This window comes from Hypanus sabinus, chromosome 3 (assembly GCF_030144855.1).
Source record: "Hypanus sabinus isolate sHypSab1 chromosome 3, sHypSab1.hap1, whole genome shotgun sequence".
NCBI lineage: Eukaryota > Metazoa > Chordata > Chondrichthyes > Myliobatiformes > Dasyatidae > Hypanus > Hypanus sabinus.
This window is the reverse complement of record NC_082708.1, coordinates 47,157,012-47,176,344: the sequence shown is the minus strand read 5'-3', so window position 1 is coordinate 47,176,344 and position 19,333 is coordinate 47,157,012. Positions and strand designations below refer to the sequence as shown.

Here is a 19,333-nt window from a genome sequence, read left to right as displayed (position 1 = left end):
TTAGCATTCAAGATGAAGTAGTAAATTGGATTAGACATTGGCTTTGCAGGAGAAGCCAGAGAGTGGTAGTAGATGGTTGCCTCTCTGACTGGAGGCCTGTGACTAGTGGTGTGCTGCAGGGATCAGTGCTGGGTCGTTTATTGTTTGTCATGTATAACAATGATATGGATGATAGTGTGGTCAACTGGATCAACAAATTTGCAAATAATACCAAGGTTGAAGTGTAGTGGGTAGTGAAGAAGGTTGTCATGACTTGCAGAGGGATCTGCATCAGCTGGAAAAAATGGCAGATAGAATTTAATGTGAGGTGTTGCACTTTGGTAGGACCAACCAGGGTAGGGCACTGAGGAGTGTGGTAGAACAAAGGGATCTGGGAATACAGGTTCATAATTTGTTGAAAGTGGCATCGTAGGTAGATTGGGTCATAAAGAAAGCTTTTAGCACATTAGTCTTCATAGATCGAAGTATTGAGTGTTGAAGTTGTGTAAGACATTGGTGAGGCTGGATTTGGAGTATTGGAGTATTGTGTGCAGTTTTGGTCATCTTCTTACAGGGAAGATGTAAACAAGATTGAAAGAGTACAGAGAAAATTTACAAGGATGTTGCTGGGTCTGGAGGACCTGAGTTGTAAGCAAAGACTGAATAGGTTTATGACTGTATTTCTTTGAATGTAGAAGATTGAGAGGAGATTTAATAGAGGTATATAAAATTGAGGGGTATAGATAAGGTTAATGCAAGCAGGAATTTTCCTCTGAGGTTGGGTGGGACTACAACCAGAGGTCATGGGTTAACAATGAAAAGTGAAAAGTTTTAAGGGGAGCATGTATTATCTGCACGGTTTTGACAGATCCTGTGTAAATATAGTTTAATTATCATACCAGGGTCAAGTTTTCTACAGAGTTCACTGGAAAGGCTACACTTCTGAAGATGATACTTGGGAGCCAGAGGCTCATTTGGAGGACTGCACAGAAGTGCTTCAAGTTTTCAAACAGAAAGCAGCAGAAAAATCACCTGCAAGAGACAATCAGGTGAGGTTTTGCTTGGTTGCATTACATGTTATGTGGATTTATGACATTACAACAAATTGTTGGCTTTCTTCAATTTCATCTTATACCATCAGCAGAAGATGATTCTTTTATCAGCAGTTTCTAATATACAATCATTAAAAATAGCTGTGGTGTGTTTAACTTGGAACATACAAACTCTTTACAGGCAGCAGTGGGAGCTGAACCTTGGTCACTGGTACTGTAAAGTGTTGTGCTAGCCACTACGCTACTGAGCCATGCCAGTGTGTTGGGTATTACTTATTTATGGTCTTGCCCTACTTGGTCTCTGGTAAGCTGTGATTCTGTTAGTATTATCCTTGTTTCTAGAAACTTGTTAGATGTAATATTGAGGTGGCTACTTTAACACACATGTTCTGGTCTTGTATCAAGTTAGATAATTTTTGGAAAGAAGTCTTCAAAACTTTGTCAAAGGTTTTGAATTTGGATCTACAACCAGATTTACTTAAAGCAATTTTTGGGATCATTCCTTCAGAAGCAGGAGGTATTCCTGCTTCCACTCAACGGATGATAGCTTTTACAACTTTATTGGCTAGGAGAGCCATTTTGCTGAAATGGAAGGATTCTAATCCACCTACTGCTATTCATTGGCTTACCTCCATCATGTCCTGTTTAAGTTTAGGGAAAATAAGAAGTCAGACATTTGATACATCCTCTAAATTTGAGGAAACTTGGCGACCTTTTATTCAATATTTTCATATGCTCTGACTTATGGCCCTTCCAGTTAATGTTTTTGAAGTTTTGGATTTGATCAGAAAGTTTTTCTTGTTTTTTTGGCTTTCACTCTGTTTGAGCTGTCCAGTTTTCTTTTTTTTTGTGTTTTGGGTTTTTTTTTCTGTATATGTCATTTAAAAATTTTCTTTATCATTTTTATTTCCTTTTAGGGATAAGAGGAGATTCAATTACCTTTTCGTTTATTATATACTATTAGATTATTACTTTGATCTTGATAATGTTTGTTTTTCCTTTTATTCGAACTGTTATTGATACAGATATTTGTGATAATTCTCTTGTTTATATATGTACTTTTTTATTTAACTAATAGAAAGATTGATAAAGAAAGAAACTTGTAGGTTCATGATCTAGCCTTGTTTGTTTGTTGCTTTTTTTAAGCATAAATCTCCAAACCAGGTATGTTATGCCTGGACTTTTGGTCTAATCCAGCATGATTGAAACAGATTTTTGATTGCTTTGTAGTTGTCTATGTACAGATTGACTGCTAATTTCTCTCTATTGATGGCTCTTAACCATTTTGAATGAATAAGATTGTGCCCCTCTTAACACCAATAAATGCCTGATATTATGAACAACAACACACACAAAATGCTGGTGGAACACAGCAGGCCAGGCAGCATCTATATGGAGAAGCACTGTCAACATTTCGGGCTGAGACCCTTTGTCAGGACTAACCGAAAGGAAAGATAGTAAGAGATATGAAAGTAGTGGGGGGAGGGGGAAATGTGAAATGATAGGAGAAGACTGGAGGGGGGTGAGATGAAGCTGAGAGCTGGAAAGGTGTTTGGCGAAAGTGATACAGAGCTGGAGAAGGGGAAGGATCATGGGACAGGAGGCCTCAGGAGAAAGAAAGGAGATGGGGGGAACACCAGAGGGAGATGGAGAACAGGCAAACAACTAAATATGTCAGGGATGGGGTAAGAAGGGGAGGAGGGGCATTAACGGAAGTTAGAGAAGTCAATGTTCATGCCATCAGGTTGGAGGCTACCCAGCTGGTATATAAGGTGTTGTTCCTCCAACCTGAGTTTGGATTCATTTTGACAATAGAGGAGGCCATGGATAGACATATCAGAATGGGAATGGGACGTGGAATTAAAATGTGTGGCTACTGGGAGATCCTGCTTTTTCTGGCGGACTGAGCATAGGTGTTCAGCGAAACGGTTGCCCAGTCTGCGTCGGGTCTCACCAATATATAAAAAGCCACACTGGGAGCACCGGACACAGTATACCACACCAGCCGACTCACAGGTGAAGTGTCACCTCACCTGGAAGGACTGTCTGGGGCCCTGAATGGTGGTGAGGGAGGAAGTGTAAGGGCAGGTGTAGCACTTCTTCCGTTTACAAGGATAAGTGCCAGGAGAGAGATCGGTGGGAAGGGATCGGGGGAACGAGTGGACAAGGGAGTCGCGTAGGGAGTGATCCCTGCAGAAAGCAGAAAGGCGGGGGGGGGGGGGGAGGGAAAAATGTGTTTGGTAGTGGGATCCAGTTGGAGGTGGCAGAAGTTACGGAGAATTATACGTTGGACCTGGAGCTTGGTGGGGTGATAGGTAAGGACAAGGGGAACCCTATCCCGAGTGGGGTGGCGGGTGGATGGGGTGAGGGCAGATGTGCGGGAAATGGGAGAGATGCGTTTGAGAGCAGAGTTGATGGTGGACGAAGGGAAGCCCCTTTGTTTAAAAAAAGGAAGACATCTCCTTCGTCCTGGAATGAAAAGCCTCATCCTGAGAGCAGATGCGATGGAGATGGAGGAATTGTGAGAAGGGGATAGCCTTTTTGCAAGAGACAGGGTGGGTAGAGGAATAGTCCAGGTAGCTGTGAGAGTCTGTAGGCTTATAGTAGATATCAGTAGATAGGCCGTCTCCAGAGATGGAGACAGAAGGACCAAGAAAGGTGTCGGAAATGGACCAGGTAAACTTGAGGGCAGGGTGAAAGTTGGAGGCAAAGTTATTGAAGTCGACGAGCTCAGCACGCGTGCAAGAGGCAGCACCAATGCAGTTGTCGATGTAGCGAAGGAAAAGAGGGGGATGGATACCGGTATAGACTTGGAACATGGACTGTTCCACAAAGCCAACAAAAAGGCAGGCATAACTGGGACCCATATGGGTGCCCATGGCTACACCCTTGGTTTGGAGGAAGTGGGAGGAGCCAAAGGAGAAATTATTGAGAGTAAGAACTAATTCTGCTATACGGAGGAGAGTGGTGGTAGAGGGGAATTGGTTAGGTCTGGAATCCAAAAAAAAGCAAAGAGCTTCGAGACCATCTGGGTGGGGGATGGAGGTATATAGGGACTGGATGTCCATGGTGAAAATAAGACGGTGGGGGCCAGGGAACTTAAAATCATTGAAAAAATTCAAAGCATGAGACTTCTCTAATTTTCGTTAATGCCCCTCCTCCCTTTCTTACCCCATCCCTGACATATTTAGTTGTTTGCCTGTTCTCCATCTCTCTCTGGTGCTCCCCCCACCTTTCTTTCTCCTGAGGCCTCCCATCCCATGATCCTTTCCATTCTCCAGCTCTGTATCACTTTCGCCAATCATCTTTCCAGCTCTTAGCTTCATCCCACCCCCTCCGGTCTTCTCCTATCATTTCGTATTTCCCCCTCCCCCCACTACTTTCAAATCTCTTACTATCTTTCCTTTCGGTTAGTCCTGACAAAGGGTCTCGGCCCGAAACGTCGACAGCACTTCTCCCTGTAGATGGTGCCTGGCCTGCTGTGTTCCACCAGCATTTTGTGTGTGTTTGAATTTCCAGCATCTGCAGATTTCCTCGTGTTTGTCTGATATTATGAGCTGCCCTTTTAATGAATTGGCTGTTATTGGTCCCAAGTCTGGTGCAGCTCCAGGTTGAGTGTAACTTATTTTTGAACTTGTGAACTTTCAAAATATCTCTGTTGAGGAACAGGGGAACTCCTTCTGTTAGGTTTCATATCTGGCACGTGATCTGTCGTCATCCTTCATCATTATCACCAGCTGCAATAGGATCCCAGTTCTAGCCACATCTTTCCTGTTTGTACCCAGAATTTCCTCACCCATTTTAGGTTTCCACAGGGGTTACTCTTTCTTACTCCCATGTTTGCTCATCCCTCTCCACTCACTTATCCCTGAGCTCTACTTTGCCTTTGCAACACCGTTCCCTACACCTCTACCCTCACTACCTTCCAGGGACCTAAATAGCCTTTCCAAAACACTAGTGTGTGCCTTCTCAAACCTTTTTTACTGTTTTTGTTCTCCTGATGTACTCTTGACTACATAGGCTGTGTAAAACACACACGATGTTGGAGGAACTCAGCAGACCAAGACTCTTTGCCTGAAACTTCGACTGCCTGGCCTGCTGAGTTCCTCCAGCATTTTGTACATGTTGCTTGGATTTCCAGCATCTGCAGATTTTCTCGTTTGTGATAGGCTATGTAAATAGTTTGCAAAGTGCCTGTGCTCTCTCCACAGTGCGCATCTTGAGATCATGGTTGTATGCCATTTTAACTGCCCTTCCCTTTCCCCAAAGTCTGTCTGTCCTTGTCCTTCTCCACCACCAGGATGAGGCCAAACACAAACTAAACTGACATCTCATTCTGCATGGGAAATCTACAATAATTCTACAATAATAATACTGAATTTTCCAATTTAAAATAACTCTTACCCTCAATTTTCCCCCATCACCATTGTCATCTCCCTTTTGCATTTGCCCTTCATCTTTCTGTTAATAGTTCTCATCATTTTGTTCCTTATTTTGTTTGGGCTCAACACTTGTAGCATTTGTGCCCATGCTGATTACCCTGCAACCTCCACCTCCCTAAAACATCTGCCCCATTTTTTTCCTTGTCTGCTTTCACATTGCCATCTGCTGTCCCATCACCCTCCTCTCCATTTTCAGTCCTGATGCAACATCTCAATCGGAAAGATTGACCTCCTCTTCAGCAGATGTTGCTTGACCTGCTGAGTTTTAGCAGTAGTTTTTAACTGCATACATTCAACTAAAAAAAAGATTCTTTGAAGGATTAAACTTTAATAATTTTTGAATTAATTGAAAATGGTTACATGTTTTAAGTGTTCATAATTTGCCCGTCATGCTGCAATATTTATCTCTGATCTCTGATCAGTGATGTTACAAACCAGTTATATTTTAATGGTAAATCCTTAATTTATCTAAAACAAATTTTGAGAATTTAAATGAAATCTCTTGATCAATTGCAGATTCTAAACTCAAGACCCACTAAATACTGACATTTAAAGGAAGGAAGATAAATAAATCAATCGAATAGTAATATAAAGGAAATTGGAATGAAAGAAATTTCACTTATTAAGATAAAATTTTCAGCTGGAATGCTTAAAGAAGTTTGAAGCTTTTAGCAAAACTATTTTGTTTTATCATGTACTCTTTCTGCCTATTTTTATTATTTCAGAAGCTTACCTTAGACAAAGATATTTTTGAAGATGAATCTACCGATGATTATGATACAGCAAAAGAAATCTCTTCACCAAAGACCAAAAAGAAAAAGAAGAGATCTAAAACTGAATTGGACATAAAACAGGACAGTCCCAAACTGGGGAAAAAATTCAAATCTAGCAGATCAAATAGTGGTGATCTAGGAGATACCTCAGGTGAAAATTTGAGAGATCTCTCAGATGATGATAAAGTGAAGAAAAAAAATTCAAGTGATTTGAAGAAACAGAAGAAAAAACATAGTGAGACAAACAATTTTTTATTGGAACCAGCTCCACAACATGACTTCTTATTAGAAACACCATTAACCCATGATAAATGCAAAGATCAGGAAAAATTCGATTCTATGAATTCAACATTAGAACAATTGAAGGAGCGGGACCAACCAGACACTCCTATAGTATCTATCAGATCTTTAGAAAGTTCAGAAGAAGATGACTTTGAACTTAATTTAAAGAGAAAAAAGAAGAAAATGGACAAAGTGACTAATACCAAGCAAGAAATAAAGTTACCGAAACAGAATAAAAATCAGAATAAAGATTATCTGGAAAAGAAAAATATACAGAAAAAAAATAACAGTCATGCCCAGAAAAACAAAAGTCATGAGAAACGTAAAGAAAATTTATCATCTTTAAAATCGGGAGGAACTGAAATTAAGGTTCCGAAATTTCAGCAAGAATCCAAAAGCAGAAAGTCAATAGAAGGGGAAAACAGTACCACACCTAAATCTGATTCTGTGAAACTGGTTAAAAAATTGAGTAAAATACAAAATATGATTGATACTTCACGCTCTGGGACTGAGAAGGTAATTCATGGTTCTGAATCAAATGTAACAACTTCAGGACAGCTACCCCTGTTCACTGAGCCTAGTCTGTTTGACAAATTACAACTGGATTGTGATGTTAATAGAGAAAATGTGAAGACTGATAAATCAAACTGCTTAGCAGTAAATACTGAGAAGCTGGAAATAGTTAAAACAACAACCCAGGTAAGATTTATAAAATTAAGTTTTATAAGGTTGATGTTTTATGAGTCTAAGTACACTTAAGTTGCGCAGTCACTTTCCAACATAGTGACTCCTATAGATTTTGAATTGTGAGCTCTGTATTTCAAAATGCACAGATATACAGTATAATTTGAATGTGGGATGGTCCACAGATTCACTTATGGCCTTGTGTGCTGAATTAGACATTATAGCTTCTGCATGTACAGTGCAATAAAAGTAAGATGGCGAGGAATAGAATTCCTGCAAGAGTTACTGCAGCTATATTCTTGTGACTTCCATTAACAAATGTACTTGAGAATGTTTTAAGCTGTATCAATTTTGTGTATATTAAATGTTTAATTAAAAAGTGCAACAGATGTTCACTAAGCAATCAGTCTGAGGTGTCAGTGCTCACTTTTGTTGAGATTTGTATTTTGAGGTATTTAAAAATTGCTATTTGGTTCAAATATTGGTTGCTATCTTCCTTAGCAGCTTAAATTTATCTTCCTGCCCTAAAGCAGTCTGAAACAAAGGGAACATACTGCAGAGAGAAGAATGAACAATAAATATAGATAGGAATATAAAATTTGAGGTGTAGTATATAGTCATTGAGCAATACAAGATGGATAAAGGCCCCTTAGCCCAACCATTTCACACTACAGTACCCATCTAGCTCGCCCCAGTTTCTTATGTTCAGCCCCTATCCTTCTAAGCATCACCCCCTCAAGTGCTTCTGAAATTATTACTATTCTACCTGCCTCAAATACTTTTTCTCTGGACGCTCATTGAATATACAACAACAATTTGCATTTTGGACTCCCCTACCAGGGGGAAAAGATTGTTACTCTCCACCTTATCGATGCTTCTCATAATTTTAAATATTTCTCAATTTCTCAATTCCAGGGGAAAAGACTGAGTGCATTCTCCCTAACTCTGCCCTTCCTAATTTTATGTCCTGTATAAGATCACCTCTTAGTTTTCTACACACTAATACTTGGCCAACTTCTCCTTATAACTCAGGCTGTCTAGCTCTGGCAAAATCTTTGTAAATCAACACACACAAATGCTGGAGGAACTCAGCAGGTCAGGCAGTACCTGTGGAAATGAATGATCAGTTGATGCTTCGGTTCAACCCTTCTTCACACTGGAAAGGAAGGGGGATGATGTCAGAATAAAAAGCTGGAGGAGGGGAAGGCAGATAGCTAGAAGGTGATGGGTGAAGCCAGGTGGGTAGGAAAGGGTTGGAGAGGAAGAAATCTGATAGGAGAGGAGAGTGGACTATAGGAGAAAGGGAAAGCAGAAGGGACATAAAGGGAGGTGTTACGCAGATAAGAGGCCAGAATGGCGAATGGAAGAAGTGGGGAGGGGGAGGAAATTTTTTTTACTGGAAGGAGAAATCTCTATTCATGCCATCAGGTTGGAGGCTAACCGGAGAGAATATAAGGCATTGCTCCTCTACCCTGAGGGTGGCTTCACCTTACCATGGCACAAGAGGAAGCCTGAACCGACATGTTGGGATGGGAATTAAAATATTTGGCCACTGGCAAGCTCTGCTTTTAGCAGGTGGATGGAGGTGCTCGGTGAAGTGGTCCCCCAATTTAAGATGGGTCTCATAATGTAAAGGAGGCAGCATCGGGAGCACTGGAGACAATAGATGATCCCAGCAGATTTGCAGGCGAAGTATTGCCTCACCTGGAAGGACTGGCTGGGGACCTGAATGGAGGAGGTGAATGGCAGTTGTAGCACTTTGGCCGCTTATTTAAGTGCTGGGAGGGAGATTATGGGGAGTGACAAATGGACAAGGGAATCACAGAAAGTAGAGAGAGGGGGGAAAGAGGTAAAGAAATGTTTGGTGGTAGGATCCCTTTGAAGATGGCAGAAGTTGCGGAGAAAGAGGTGTTGGATGCAGAGACTTGTGGGGGGGGGGAGGTAGGTAAGGACAAGAGAAACTCTTATCATTTTATGGTGGTGGGAAGATGGGGTGTGCATGTAAATTCTTGTAAATCTTTTCTGCTTTTTGTTTATCCCAATATTTTCTATAATAGGGTGACCAGAATTGTACACGATATCCAGGTGTGTAATGTAATATCCCAACTCTTGTACTCAGTGCACTGATGAAAGCCAATGTGCTAAACACTTCAGTTTTCGGTCAGTTTCGATAAACTATGCACTTGTACTCCTATGTGCTTGTCTCCCTCTCTTCTGTTACACTCCTCAGTGCCCTACCATTCATAGTACAAATCCTTTGGTGATTTGACTTTCCAAAATGCATCACCTCACACCATCTGTATTAAAATGCTCTAGACCAGACTGCTGTGTGAGGTAGGCTGTTGCGGGCCATTCTAAATTCCACCCTCTTACCCTCATCTACCTTTTTTGTTACCTCTTCAAAAAAAAACCTCAAATATACAATTGCAAGGAAAAGCTTGTGAATCATTTGCAATTACCTGTGTTTTTGCATTAATTACTCATAAATCATGGTCTGATAATCATCTAAGTCATAATTAGAGACAAACACAATCTGACTAAACTAATAACACACAAACAATTGCACTTTGTCAATACTGAGTATACCATTTAAACAATCACAGTCTAGGTTTAAAAAAAACTATGTGAACATCTGGGGTAATGCCTTCAACAAAACCTACTTGGAGTCAGGTGTTTCAATCAATCTGTCTCTCTCTGTCACGCACACACACCCTGCTCTTCTCAAGAAAGCTCTGTTTATGTGCACTTTGCCTCAATCAAAACAACTTTCAGAGGAAGAACTGTAGACGTGTATGAAGCTGGAAAAATCTAGAAAAGCATTTCTAAAGTCCTGAGTGTTCATCAGCCAACAGTAAGAGAGATTGTCTACAAATGGAAGAAATTCGATACTGTTACTACTCTCCCTAGGATTGGGCATCCTGCAAAGATCACATGAAGAGCACAACGTGCAATGCTGAAGGAGGTGAAAAAGAACCCAAGAGTAACAGCAAAAGACCTGCAGATATCTCTAGAACTTGCTAAAGTGTCTGTACATGTCTCCACTATAAGAAACACTGAACATGAACAGTGTTGATGGAAGGACACCATGGAGGAAACCACTGCGCTCCAAAAAAAAAATTGCCTACATCTTAAGTTCGCAAAACACTACCTGGATGTTCCACAATGCTTCTGGAACAATATTTTGTGGATAGATGAGACAAAAGTTGAGCTTTTTTTTGGCAGAAATGCACACAGTTCTGTTTGGAAGAAAAAGGGCACTCCATACCAACACCAAAAGCTCATCTAACAGAAGCATGGTGGAAGGAGCATCATAGTTTGGGGCTGCTTTGTTGCCTCAGGGTCTGGACAGCTTGCAATCATTTGAGGGAACAATGAATTCAAAATTGTATCAAGACATTTTACAGGAGAATGTCAGTGCAGTGGTCCGTCACCTGAAGCTTAATAGAAGTTGAATGATGCAACAAGACAATGATCTGAAACACAAGAGTAAATCAGCAACAGAATGGTTTAAAAAGAAGAAAATTAATGTTTTGGAATGGCCAAGACAGAGTCCAGACCTTAACCAAATTGAGTTGCTGTGGCATGACCTGAAGAGGACTGTTCATGCAAGGTATCCTAGAAATATTGATGAACTGAAACAGTTTTGTATGGAGGGATGGTCTAAAATTCCTCCTCCTCATTGTGCAAGTCAGATCAGCATCTACGGTAAACGTTTGGTGGAGGTTATTGCTGCTAAAGGATGTTCTACCAGTTATTAAATACAAGGACTCTCATACTTTTTCCAGCCTGGACCGTGAATGATTAAACAATGTGTTCAATAAAGACATAAAAAGTACAATTGTTTGTGCATTAGTTTAGGCAGGTTGTATTTGTCTATTATTGTGATCTAGATGAAGATCAAAGCATATGTTATGAGTAACTAATGCAGAAAACCAGGTAATTGCAAAGGATTCACAAACTTTTTCTTGCAACTGTAGGTAAAACACAACTTTCCACAAAGCTATGATGACTCAGTTATGTACTGTAAATTACTTTGACATATAAATGGACTCAGCACTCATGTCTGAAAGAAAATTAACTTCAAGGTAGAATATGTTCTTCAATAATAAATTTGCTTAAACTTTGACTTAAATCCTCCTAATTAGATTTTGTATACCCAAAATGCTGGTAGATCCTGTGCTTCAGAACTCCTTCCAGTAAGTTCACTACCACTGATGTCAGGCTGACTGGCCTGTAGTTTCCTAGCTTGACCTCGGTATCCTTAAACAATGAAATGCCATTGGCCACCTTCTAGTCTTGAGGAACTTCACGTGTGAACTTCAAACATGCTTATATGTTGAACATGAAACCCATTCGTTAAGCTTTTTTTAACACATTATTTATTGATTTTTGACATTCTAAATCTTGTTTATACCAAATATACCATAGCTGGCAGGGGTACGAAGGGCTATGGTTTTGTGTAGATTGATGGAAGTAAGCAGTTTAAATGGTTTGGCATGGACTTGATGGGCCAAAGGGCCTGTTACTGTGCTTTGCTTTTCTATGACTCTATGTAAATATTTAATATGTGCAGCATCATTTTTAGTTTCAGCTTTATGTAATTTTGGCTGAAGGGTGATCTGGCTAAAAATGCTATTTGTGTTTCCAGCCCTATTCCCGGGAGAAGTTGACAAAGAAAGGTGAAAGACCCAAAGAGATGTCTGATAAGAGGCAGGATACAGACAAAGGGCGAAAGGAGCAAAATGTGGACCACAGTAAGCCTTTGTAAACTACATTCCTTTGTATCACTGGTTTCCACATTCAACACAAGATTGTTCACACCAGGATATTACTTTCCTATTCTTTCTTAAAGAGTAACTTTTCAATGGGCCTTACTGGATAGGAGTAAACACATTATGTCAACATTTGAAAGAAGACATATATTAAAAAAAGAAAATGCAGCATTAGTGGAAAGGGAAACATGGGATAAACATATTAATTAGGTTGTTGGCACTATGGTAGAACTCCTGTAATTTAACAGGAATGCTAATGTTCCTAGTGGAAAATTAGTCAAATTTTATGAACATCTTTTAAAAGTTGGTGTCAAACAACAAACTCTTAAATGATTAGGCAATGGCAGGCTCTGGGAAACAGGGTACTACCTATTGGCCAGAAATAACATAATTCCTCTGAGTCTTGAATTTTACAAATAAGTGGAGTAAGATTTTTCTCCTTCAAATCTCTTAATTAATATTACATTGTTATTTTAATTGGCTTCAGTATTTCCATTTTCATTGAGTAGAAGGGTAGTAAGGACAGGCCAGAGAACATTATGCTGGTGAGTCTGACTTGGTTGTGGGTAAGTTACTGGAGGGAATTCTGAGGAACGTTATCTCCCCTCACTTGGATAGTCAAGGCCTGATCTTCAATAGTCAGCATGTTTTTCTGCATGGAGGTCATATCTGACAAATCTTTTGGATTTATTTGAAGGCATTAGATTGAGGTAGGCAGTGGATATTACCTTTATGGACTTTAGTAAGGGCTTTAATGAGGTTCTGAATGGCTGGCTGATCTGGAAGGTTAGGTTGTATGGGATTCAGGGAGAGCTAGCAAGATTGATTCAGAATTGTATCAATGATGGGAAGCAGAGAGTAATGTTTAAAGGTAAATTCTATGACTGAGGCCTGTGGCTAGTGGAGTGCTCCAGGGATTGCTGGGATCTGTTATTCATTATCTACGTAAGTAAGTTAGTTGTGAGTTTATTGATGAAATTCGGGGATCTTGCTGATTGTGAAGCAAGTTACAATCAATTACAAAGTGATCTTGATCAGTTAGATGGACTAGACTATGCCTTTATTTCTTCTACTATAGTGCATGACCATACACTTCCCTACACTATTCCATTTGCTTTCCTTTTCCCCATTCATCTAATCTGTCCAAGTCCTTCGCAGACTTCCTGTTTCCTCGACAAAACATGCCCCTCTGCCTATCTCTGTATTGTCTGAAAACTTGGTGACAAGGCTATGAATTCCAGTATCCAAATCATTGACATATACCTTGAAAAGAAGCGGTCCCAACTCCGACCCCATGTATCATCATTAGTCACTGGTGGCTAACTAGAAAAGACCCCCTTTATTCCCACCCTTTTCCTTCTGCCAGTCGGCCAATTTTCTATGCATGCTAGAATCTTTCCTATAATACCATGAGCTCTTGTTTAACAGCCTTGTGTGGCACATAAAAATCCAAGTAAACAACATCAATTGACTCTTTTGTCTGTCTTGCCTGTTATTTCCTCAAAGAATTCTAATAGATTAGTTAGGCAATATTTCTCTATAAGGAAACCATGCTGACTTTGGCCTAATTTATTACAACTCTAAGTACCCTAAAACCTCATCCTGAATAACATTTAACATTTTGCCAATCAATGAAGTGAAGCTAATTGGCCTATAATTTCCTCCAATTGTCCAGTCCTCCACAGCCACTGCAGAATCGAGTGACCCTTGAAAATCACCACTAATGCTTCCAGCCTCTTTAGCTACCTCTTTCAGAACTCTGGGGTGTAATCCATCTGATGAGGTGACTTACTCACACTCAGCCTTTTCAGCTTCCTAAACACCTGAGTAATGGTGACTACACTCACCTCTGCTCCCTGATACACCCTAACTTATGGCATACTGTTTGTGTCTTCCACAGTGAAGATTGACACAAAACACTTAAGAGTTTGTTCATCTCCTGTCCAGCATAATTTTTCAGTGGTCTGATATCCTCTAATGCCTCTTTTACTCTTTGAAGGTTTGGTATCCTCTGTGATATTGCTGGCTAGCTTACATTCACTATCCATCTTCTTTCTCTATTGCTTTTTAGTTACTTTCTGTAGATTTTTAAATGCATACCAATCCTCTAGCCTCCCAGTCATATTTTTACCACATTGTATACTCTTTTGCTTTTATGCTATCTTTGACTTGTCAGGCAATATGGGTGCCTGTGTCCCATGAATTCAAACCCATTTCTCTCACACTAATCACTGAGCCATCCATTTAGTTCTGATCTCATTTACCCTGTCTCAATTTGCCGATCCAGATAGTATTACCTTTATGATTCTGCAGTTTTAATTTAGTCCCCAGAAGCTCTAATTCCCTCAGTAAAATCTCTTCCTTTGTTGCTGATACCTGTATGGACAACAACAGCTGGATTTTTCCCTCCCACTCCAAATTCATTTGCAGGTCAGATAGGATATCCTGAACCTGGGCTCTGGGCAGACGGCATAGATTTTGGGAGCCTCAATCTGTGCAACAGAGAATTGTGTCGATTCCCTAACTCTTCTATCACTAATTAATCAGAATCAGGTTTAATATCACTGACATATGTCATGAAATTCATTGTTTTGGAGCAGCAGTACATTGCAATAGAAAATAATTAAAAATCCTATAAATTACAGTAAGAAATAAAAACCCTATAAATTACAATAAAAAATTAAATTTTTGCAAAAAGATAGTGGGGTAGTGTACATGGTTTCAATGTCCATTCAGAAATCTAATGGCAGAGGGGAAGAAGCTATTCCTGAAATGTTGAGTGTGTGTTTTCAGGCACCTGTACTACCACCTTGATGGTAGCAATAAGAGGGCATGTGATGAGGGCAGGTTCTTAACGATTGATGCAGCATCATCTTGTGAAGATGTCCTCGATGCTGGGAAGGCTAATGCCCACAGTAACATTTCACTTCTTTCCCTCTTGAATGGCTCCCTGACCCACAGTGATACAGTTTGGTTGCTCATCTTTCCTATAGACCCCACTATCCTCCTCACAGGGTTCAACAATCTCAGACATGTTGGATAAGCTTAAATGCCGAGGCTCCTCCTGTACTACTTTTTGGATTCCCCTACCTGCCTCATTCACAGTTATGCTTTCTTGTCCCTGGCCAAAAACCAAATCTGAAGTAGTTTATCTACTGGGTGCAATTGCCTCCTGAAGCATAGTGTCCAAGTAAATTTTCCCTCCCTGATTCATCACTGTGTTTTAAGCTCAGATTCCAGGTCATCTACTTTGAGTTTGAATTCCTCAAGCAACCAACACATGCTGCAGATGTGGTCACCAGAAACCACAATAGGGTCCACCTGCTCCCGCATCACACAGATACAACACATCTCCTAACCCTGCATACCTAATGTTTTTAATTTATTATTGAGACATGAGAGGAACTTTTTATACAAAGGGTTGTAAGTACCTGGAAAGAGCTGCCAGAACAATTGGTGAAAGTAGGTACAACTGAAACATTTAAGAAGCATTTGGATAGGTACATGGAGGGGAAAGGTTTATATGGTTATGGGCTAAACGTGGACATCTGAAACAACCAGGGAGGATGCTGTGGCTGCCTAAGACCAGTTAGGCCACAGGGCCTATGCTGTATTACTCTGACTAGACATGACTCAGCACTCCCCTCTGGATCCTTAATATCCTGACCAACAGACTGCAATTTAGTAAGGAGGGGTAGCAATACATGCTACACACTCCCCATGTACTAATAACTTGGTGGCAAAAAATCTGCTGTAACTCCATTTACATGTTTGTAGATGATATTACCAAAGTGGGCTGGAACTGAAACAATGAAGTGGAGTACAGGAAGGAGATGGTAGGGCTTGTGGCATGGTGTTAAAACAAAAGCCTCTTCCCTCAATGTCTGCAGAACAGTTGGTCTTTGACTTCAGGAAGTGGGGTAGTGCACATGTTTCTTTTGTGTCAGTGGTGTCAAGGTAAAGATGGTTGGGAACCTCAAATTCCTGTGTATAAATATCATTGATAGTCTGTACAGGTCCACCCATGTGGTTACTCTGGCCAGAAAAGTGCACGTGTACTACTTCAGAAAGCTATGGAACTACTGCATGTCACCATTGACAGTCATCAATTTTATAGATGCACTATAGAAATAATCTTATTTTACAGATTGCTCACAGCATGGTATGTTATTTTTTAGTAGTTTTTAAAAATAATATTTTTGTACTACCTCAGTGTGATCTACTGGGATAGCATGGAAATAAAAGCTTTGCACTATATCTTGCTACATGTGACAGTAGAAGCATAGAAAACCTACAGCACAATACAGGCCCTTCAGCCCACAAAGTTCTGCCACACATGTCCTTGCCTTAGAACTATCTAGGCTTACCTATAGCTGTCTATTTTTCTAAGCTCTGTGCATCCATCCATCCATCCATCCAGGAGTCTCTTAAAAGACCCTATCGTTTCCACCACCACCACCACCACTGCTGTTGCCGTCGGCCCATTCCATCCACTCACCACTCTTTGTGTATATAAAAAATACTTGCCCCCGACATCTCCTCTGTACCTACTTCCAAGCACCTTAAAACTATGCCCTCTCATGCTAGCCATTTCAGCCCTGGGAAAAAGCTTCTGACTATCCACACGATTAATGCCTCTCGTTATCTTGTACACCTCTATCAGGTCACCTCTCATCCTCCGTCACTTCAAGTAGAAAAGGCCGAGTTCACTCAACCTGTTCTCATAAGGCATGCTCCCCAATCCAGGCAACATCCTTGTAAATCTACTCTGGTCTATGGTTTCCACATCCTTTCTATAGTGAGGCGACGAGAACTGAGTACAGTACTCCAAGTGGGGTCAGACCATGGTCCTATATAGCTGCAACATTACCTCTCAGCTCCTAAACCACAATTGATGAAGGCCAATGCACTGTAGGCTTTCTTAACCAGAGTCAACCTGCATAGTAGCTTTGAGTGTCCTATGGACTTGGACTTCAAGATCCCTCTGATCCCTCTAACTAATGCAATATTCTGCCATCATTTTTGACTACCACCACATCCTTTTTCCTAACATGTACATGCTCAAGCTTTTCAGTTCACTGTAAGTCATCCCTACAATCACCAATATCCTTTTCTATGGTGAATTCTGAAGCAAAGTACTCATTAAATACCTCAGCTATCTCTTCTGGTTCCATACACACTTTTCCACTGTCACACTTGATTGGTCCTATTCTCTCATGTCTTATCCTCTTGCTCTTCACATACATGTAGAATGCCTTGGGGTTTTCCTTACTCCTGTCTGTCAAGGCCTTTTCATGGCCCCTTCTGATTTCTTTCTTAAGTTCCTTTCTGCTAGCCTTATAATCTTCTCTATCATTACCTAGTTTTTTGAACCTTTTGTAAGCTCTTCTTGACTAGATTTACAACAACCTTTGTACACCACGGTTCCTGTACCCTTTCATCCTTTCCCTGTCTCATTGGAACTTGTCTACACAGAACCCCACACAAATATCCCCTGAACTTTTGCCATATTTCTTCTGTATGTTTCACTGAGAACATCTGTTTCCAATTCATGCTTCTAAGTTCCTGTCTGATATCCTCATATTTCCCCTTACTCCAATTAAACAGTTCCCTAACTTGTCTGTTCCTATCCCTCTCCAATGCTATGGTAAAGGAGATAGAATTGTGATCACTATCTTCAAAATGCTTTCCAACTGAGAGACCAGACACCTGACCAGGTTCATTTCCCAATACCAGATCAAGTACAGCCTTTCCTCTTGTAGGCTTATCTACATATTGTGTCAAAAAACCTTCCTGAACACATCTAATAAGCTCCATCTCATCTAAACCCCTCACTCTAGTGAGATGCCAATCAATATTTGGGGAAATAAAATCTCCCACCACAACAACCCTGTTATTATGACAATAATTTAACAATGATCAAAGTACTGACAACAATTTGTCATTTGTTTACTAATTAAAATGGACCATTACCAGGAGTGATTTCTGAATAGGTCTTAAAAGAAAGAAGCAGGGGAGGTGGGTAGGTGATGTGGGGACTTCTAAGAATTTTGATTTGGTATCTCCAACGTGATACAATGCTCCATGAGTATTCTAAAATAATAGTCTCAATAATTCAGCAGCTGTCCCAAAATGGCAGCACTTTGCCAAAATGTATCAAGAGCTGCTGATAAAAGACAGAACTGGTCAATAAGTATTTGGTCTTGACTACTTTGGTTTTGGTGAGAACCAGTTAGGTTATTGACTGCTGGAAAAGCGTTTTGTAGGACTATTGGTCCAATTATTTGTTACAATGTGGATTGTTATCTAAGCAGATATTTTAATAAATTGAGCTTGGTACAAACCTGGTGTAATAGAGCTGGAATTCTAAAGGGTAGATTTTATAACAACTTTCATGGTTTCCCGTTGAGTTTTATTAAGGTTTTAATTTAATTAGTTGAACTGTTATGGTGGGATTTGAACACTTTTCCTTGAATTTGTAATCTAGACCTCTAAATTGCTAGTGATTTACCACAATATTACTGCAGGGAAAAGATAACCATGAAGAAAACCATTACACTCTGGAAATTGTGGATAAATTTCCAGCAGTGATGCCCCAAACATTGTCGTGTGTCCACCATCTAGCTGCCATCCATATACAGTTAATGCTTTTAGAAAAAAAGTTTCTGAAGATTGTTTGATTCCCTCTATTGAGAAACCAATATTGGTGATCCTATACTTGTCTACTATTGTGTAAATAACTCTGAAGTAGATATTTTATGTCTTTTGTTTATAATATTGATAATGTGTTTCATTTGTAATATAGATAATCGAGAGATGAAGGGCCTTTTTGACAAGTTTCTCATTCCCTTTACTGATGTCACTGATTCTGAGGATAGGAAAGATAAAGATCCAGTTTCCCATTATCCTAAATTTGAGGAGAATCAAAATAAAGAGAATCAGCTACAAAAAGATAAGAGAAAAGAGAATGATTCACAACTGCAAATGGCACTTGAAGAAACTCATAAAAATATTGAGACCATTCATCATAATGAAGAGAATGCAGGTAAAATTTAACTTTATTTATTTAACTAGAGTAAATTTTCCATTTGTGACATTGTTTTGTTTAATGGGTAAGGTCATTCATCTTGTCATTCTTGTCATTCATTATTTTTGATAAATTTTATAGTAGCATACATCTATAACAAAACAGGGATGAATTTGGCATCAAAATTCCAACAGCAAGCTTTTCCTTCACTTAGAAGTGACAAACTGAAAATTACAATTATAGTTGTTGCTTAGGTGCACTATCATTGGCTTGAATTGGAGATCAAGTTTTGTGTTTTTACTCAATGCTTTTACTCACTGTG

The 19,333-nt window shown here is 39.9% G+C and overlaps 1 protein-coding gene across 1 annotated transcript in view; it reads left to right on the top strand.

Annotated features, from left to right (window-relative positions):
* The window catches only part of mphosph8 (M-phase phosphoprotein 8), a 58,237-nt gene that overhangs the window by 10,935 nt on the left and 27,969 nt on the right, over positions 1-19,333 (top strand). Inside the window, exons 2-5 of the mRNA XM_059964240.1 lie at positions 882-1,028; positions 6,199-7,227; positions 11,861-11,966; positions 18,790-19,029. Of these exons, the coding sequence (XP_059820223.1) occupies positions 882-1,028; positions 6,199-7,227; positions 11,861-11,966; positions 18,790-19,029 (1,522 nt within the window). The remainder of the gene's footprint in view (positions 1-881; positions 1,029-6,198; positions 7,228-11,860; positions 11,967-18,789; positions 19,030-19,333) is intronic.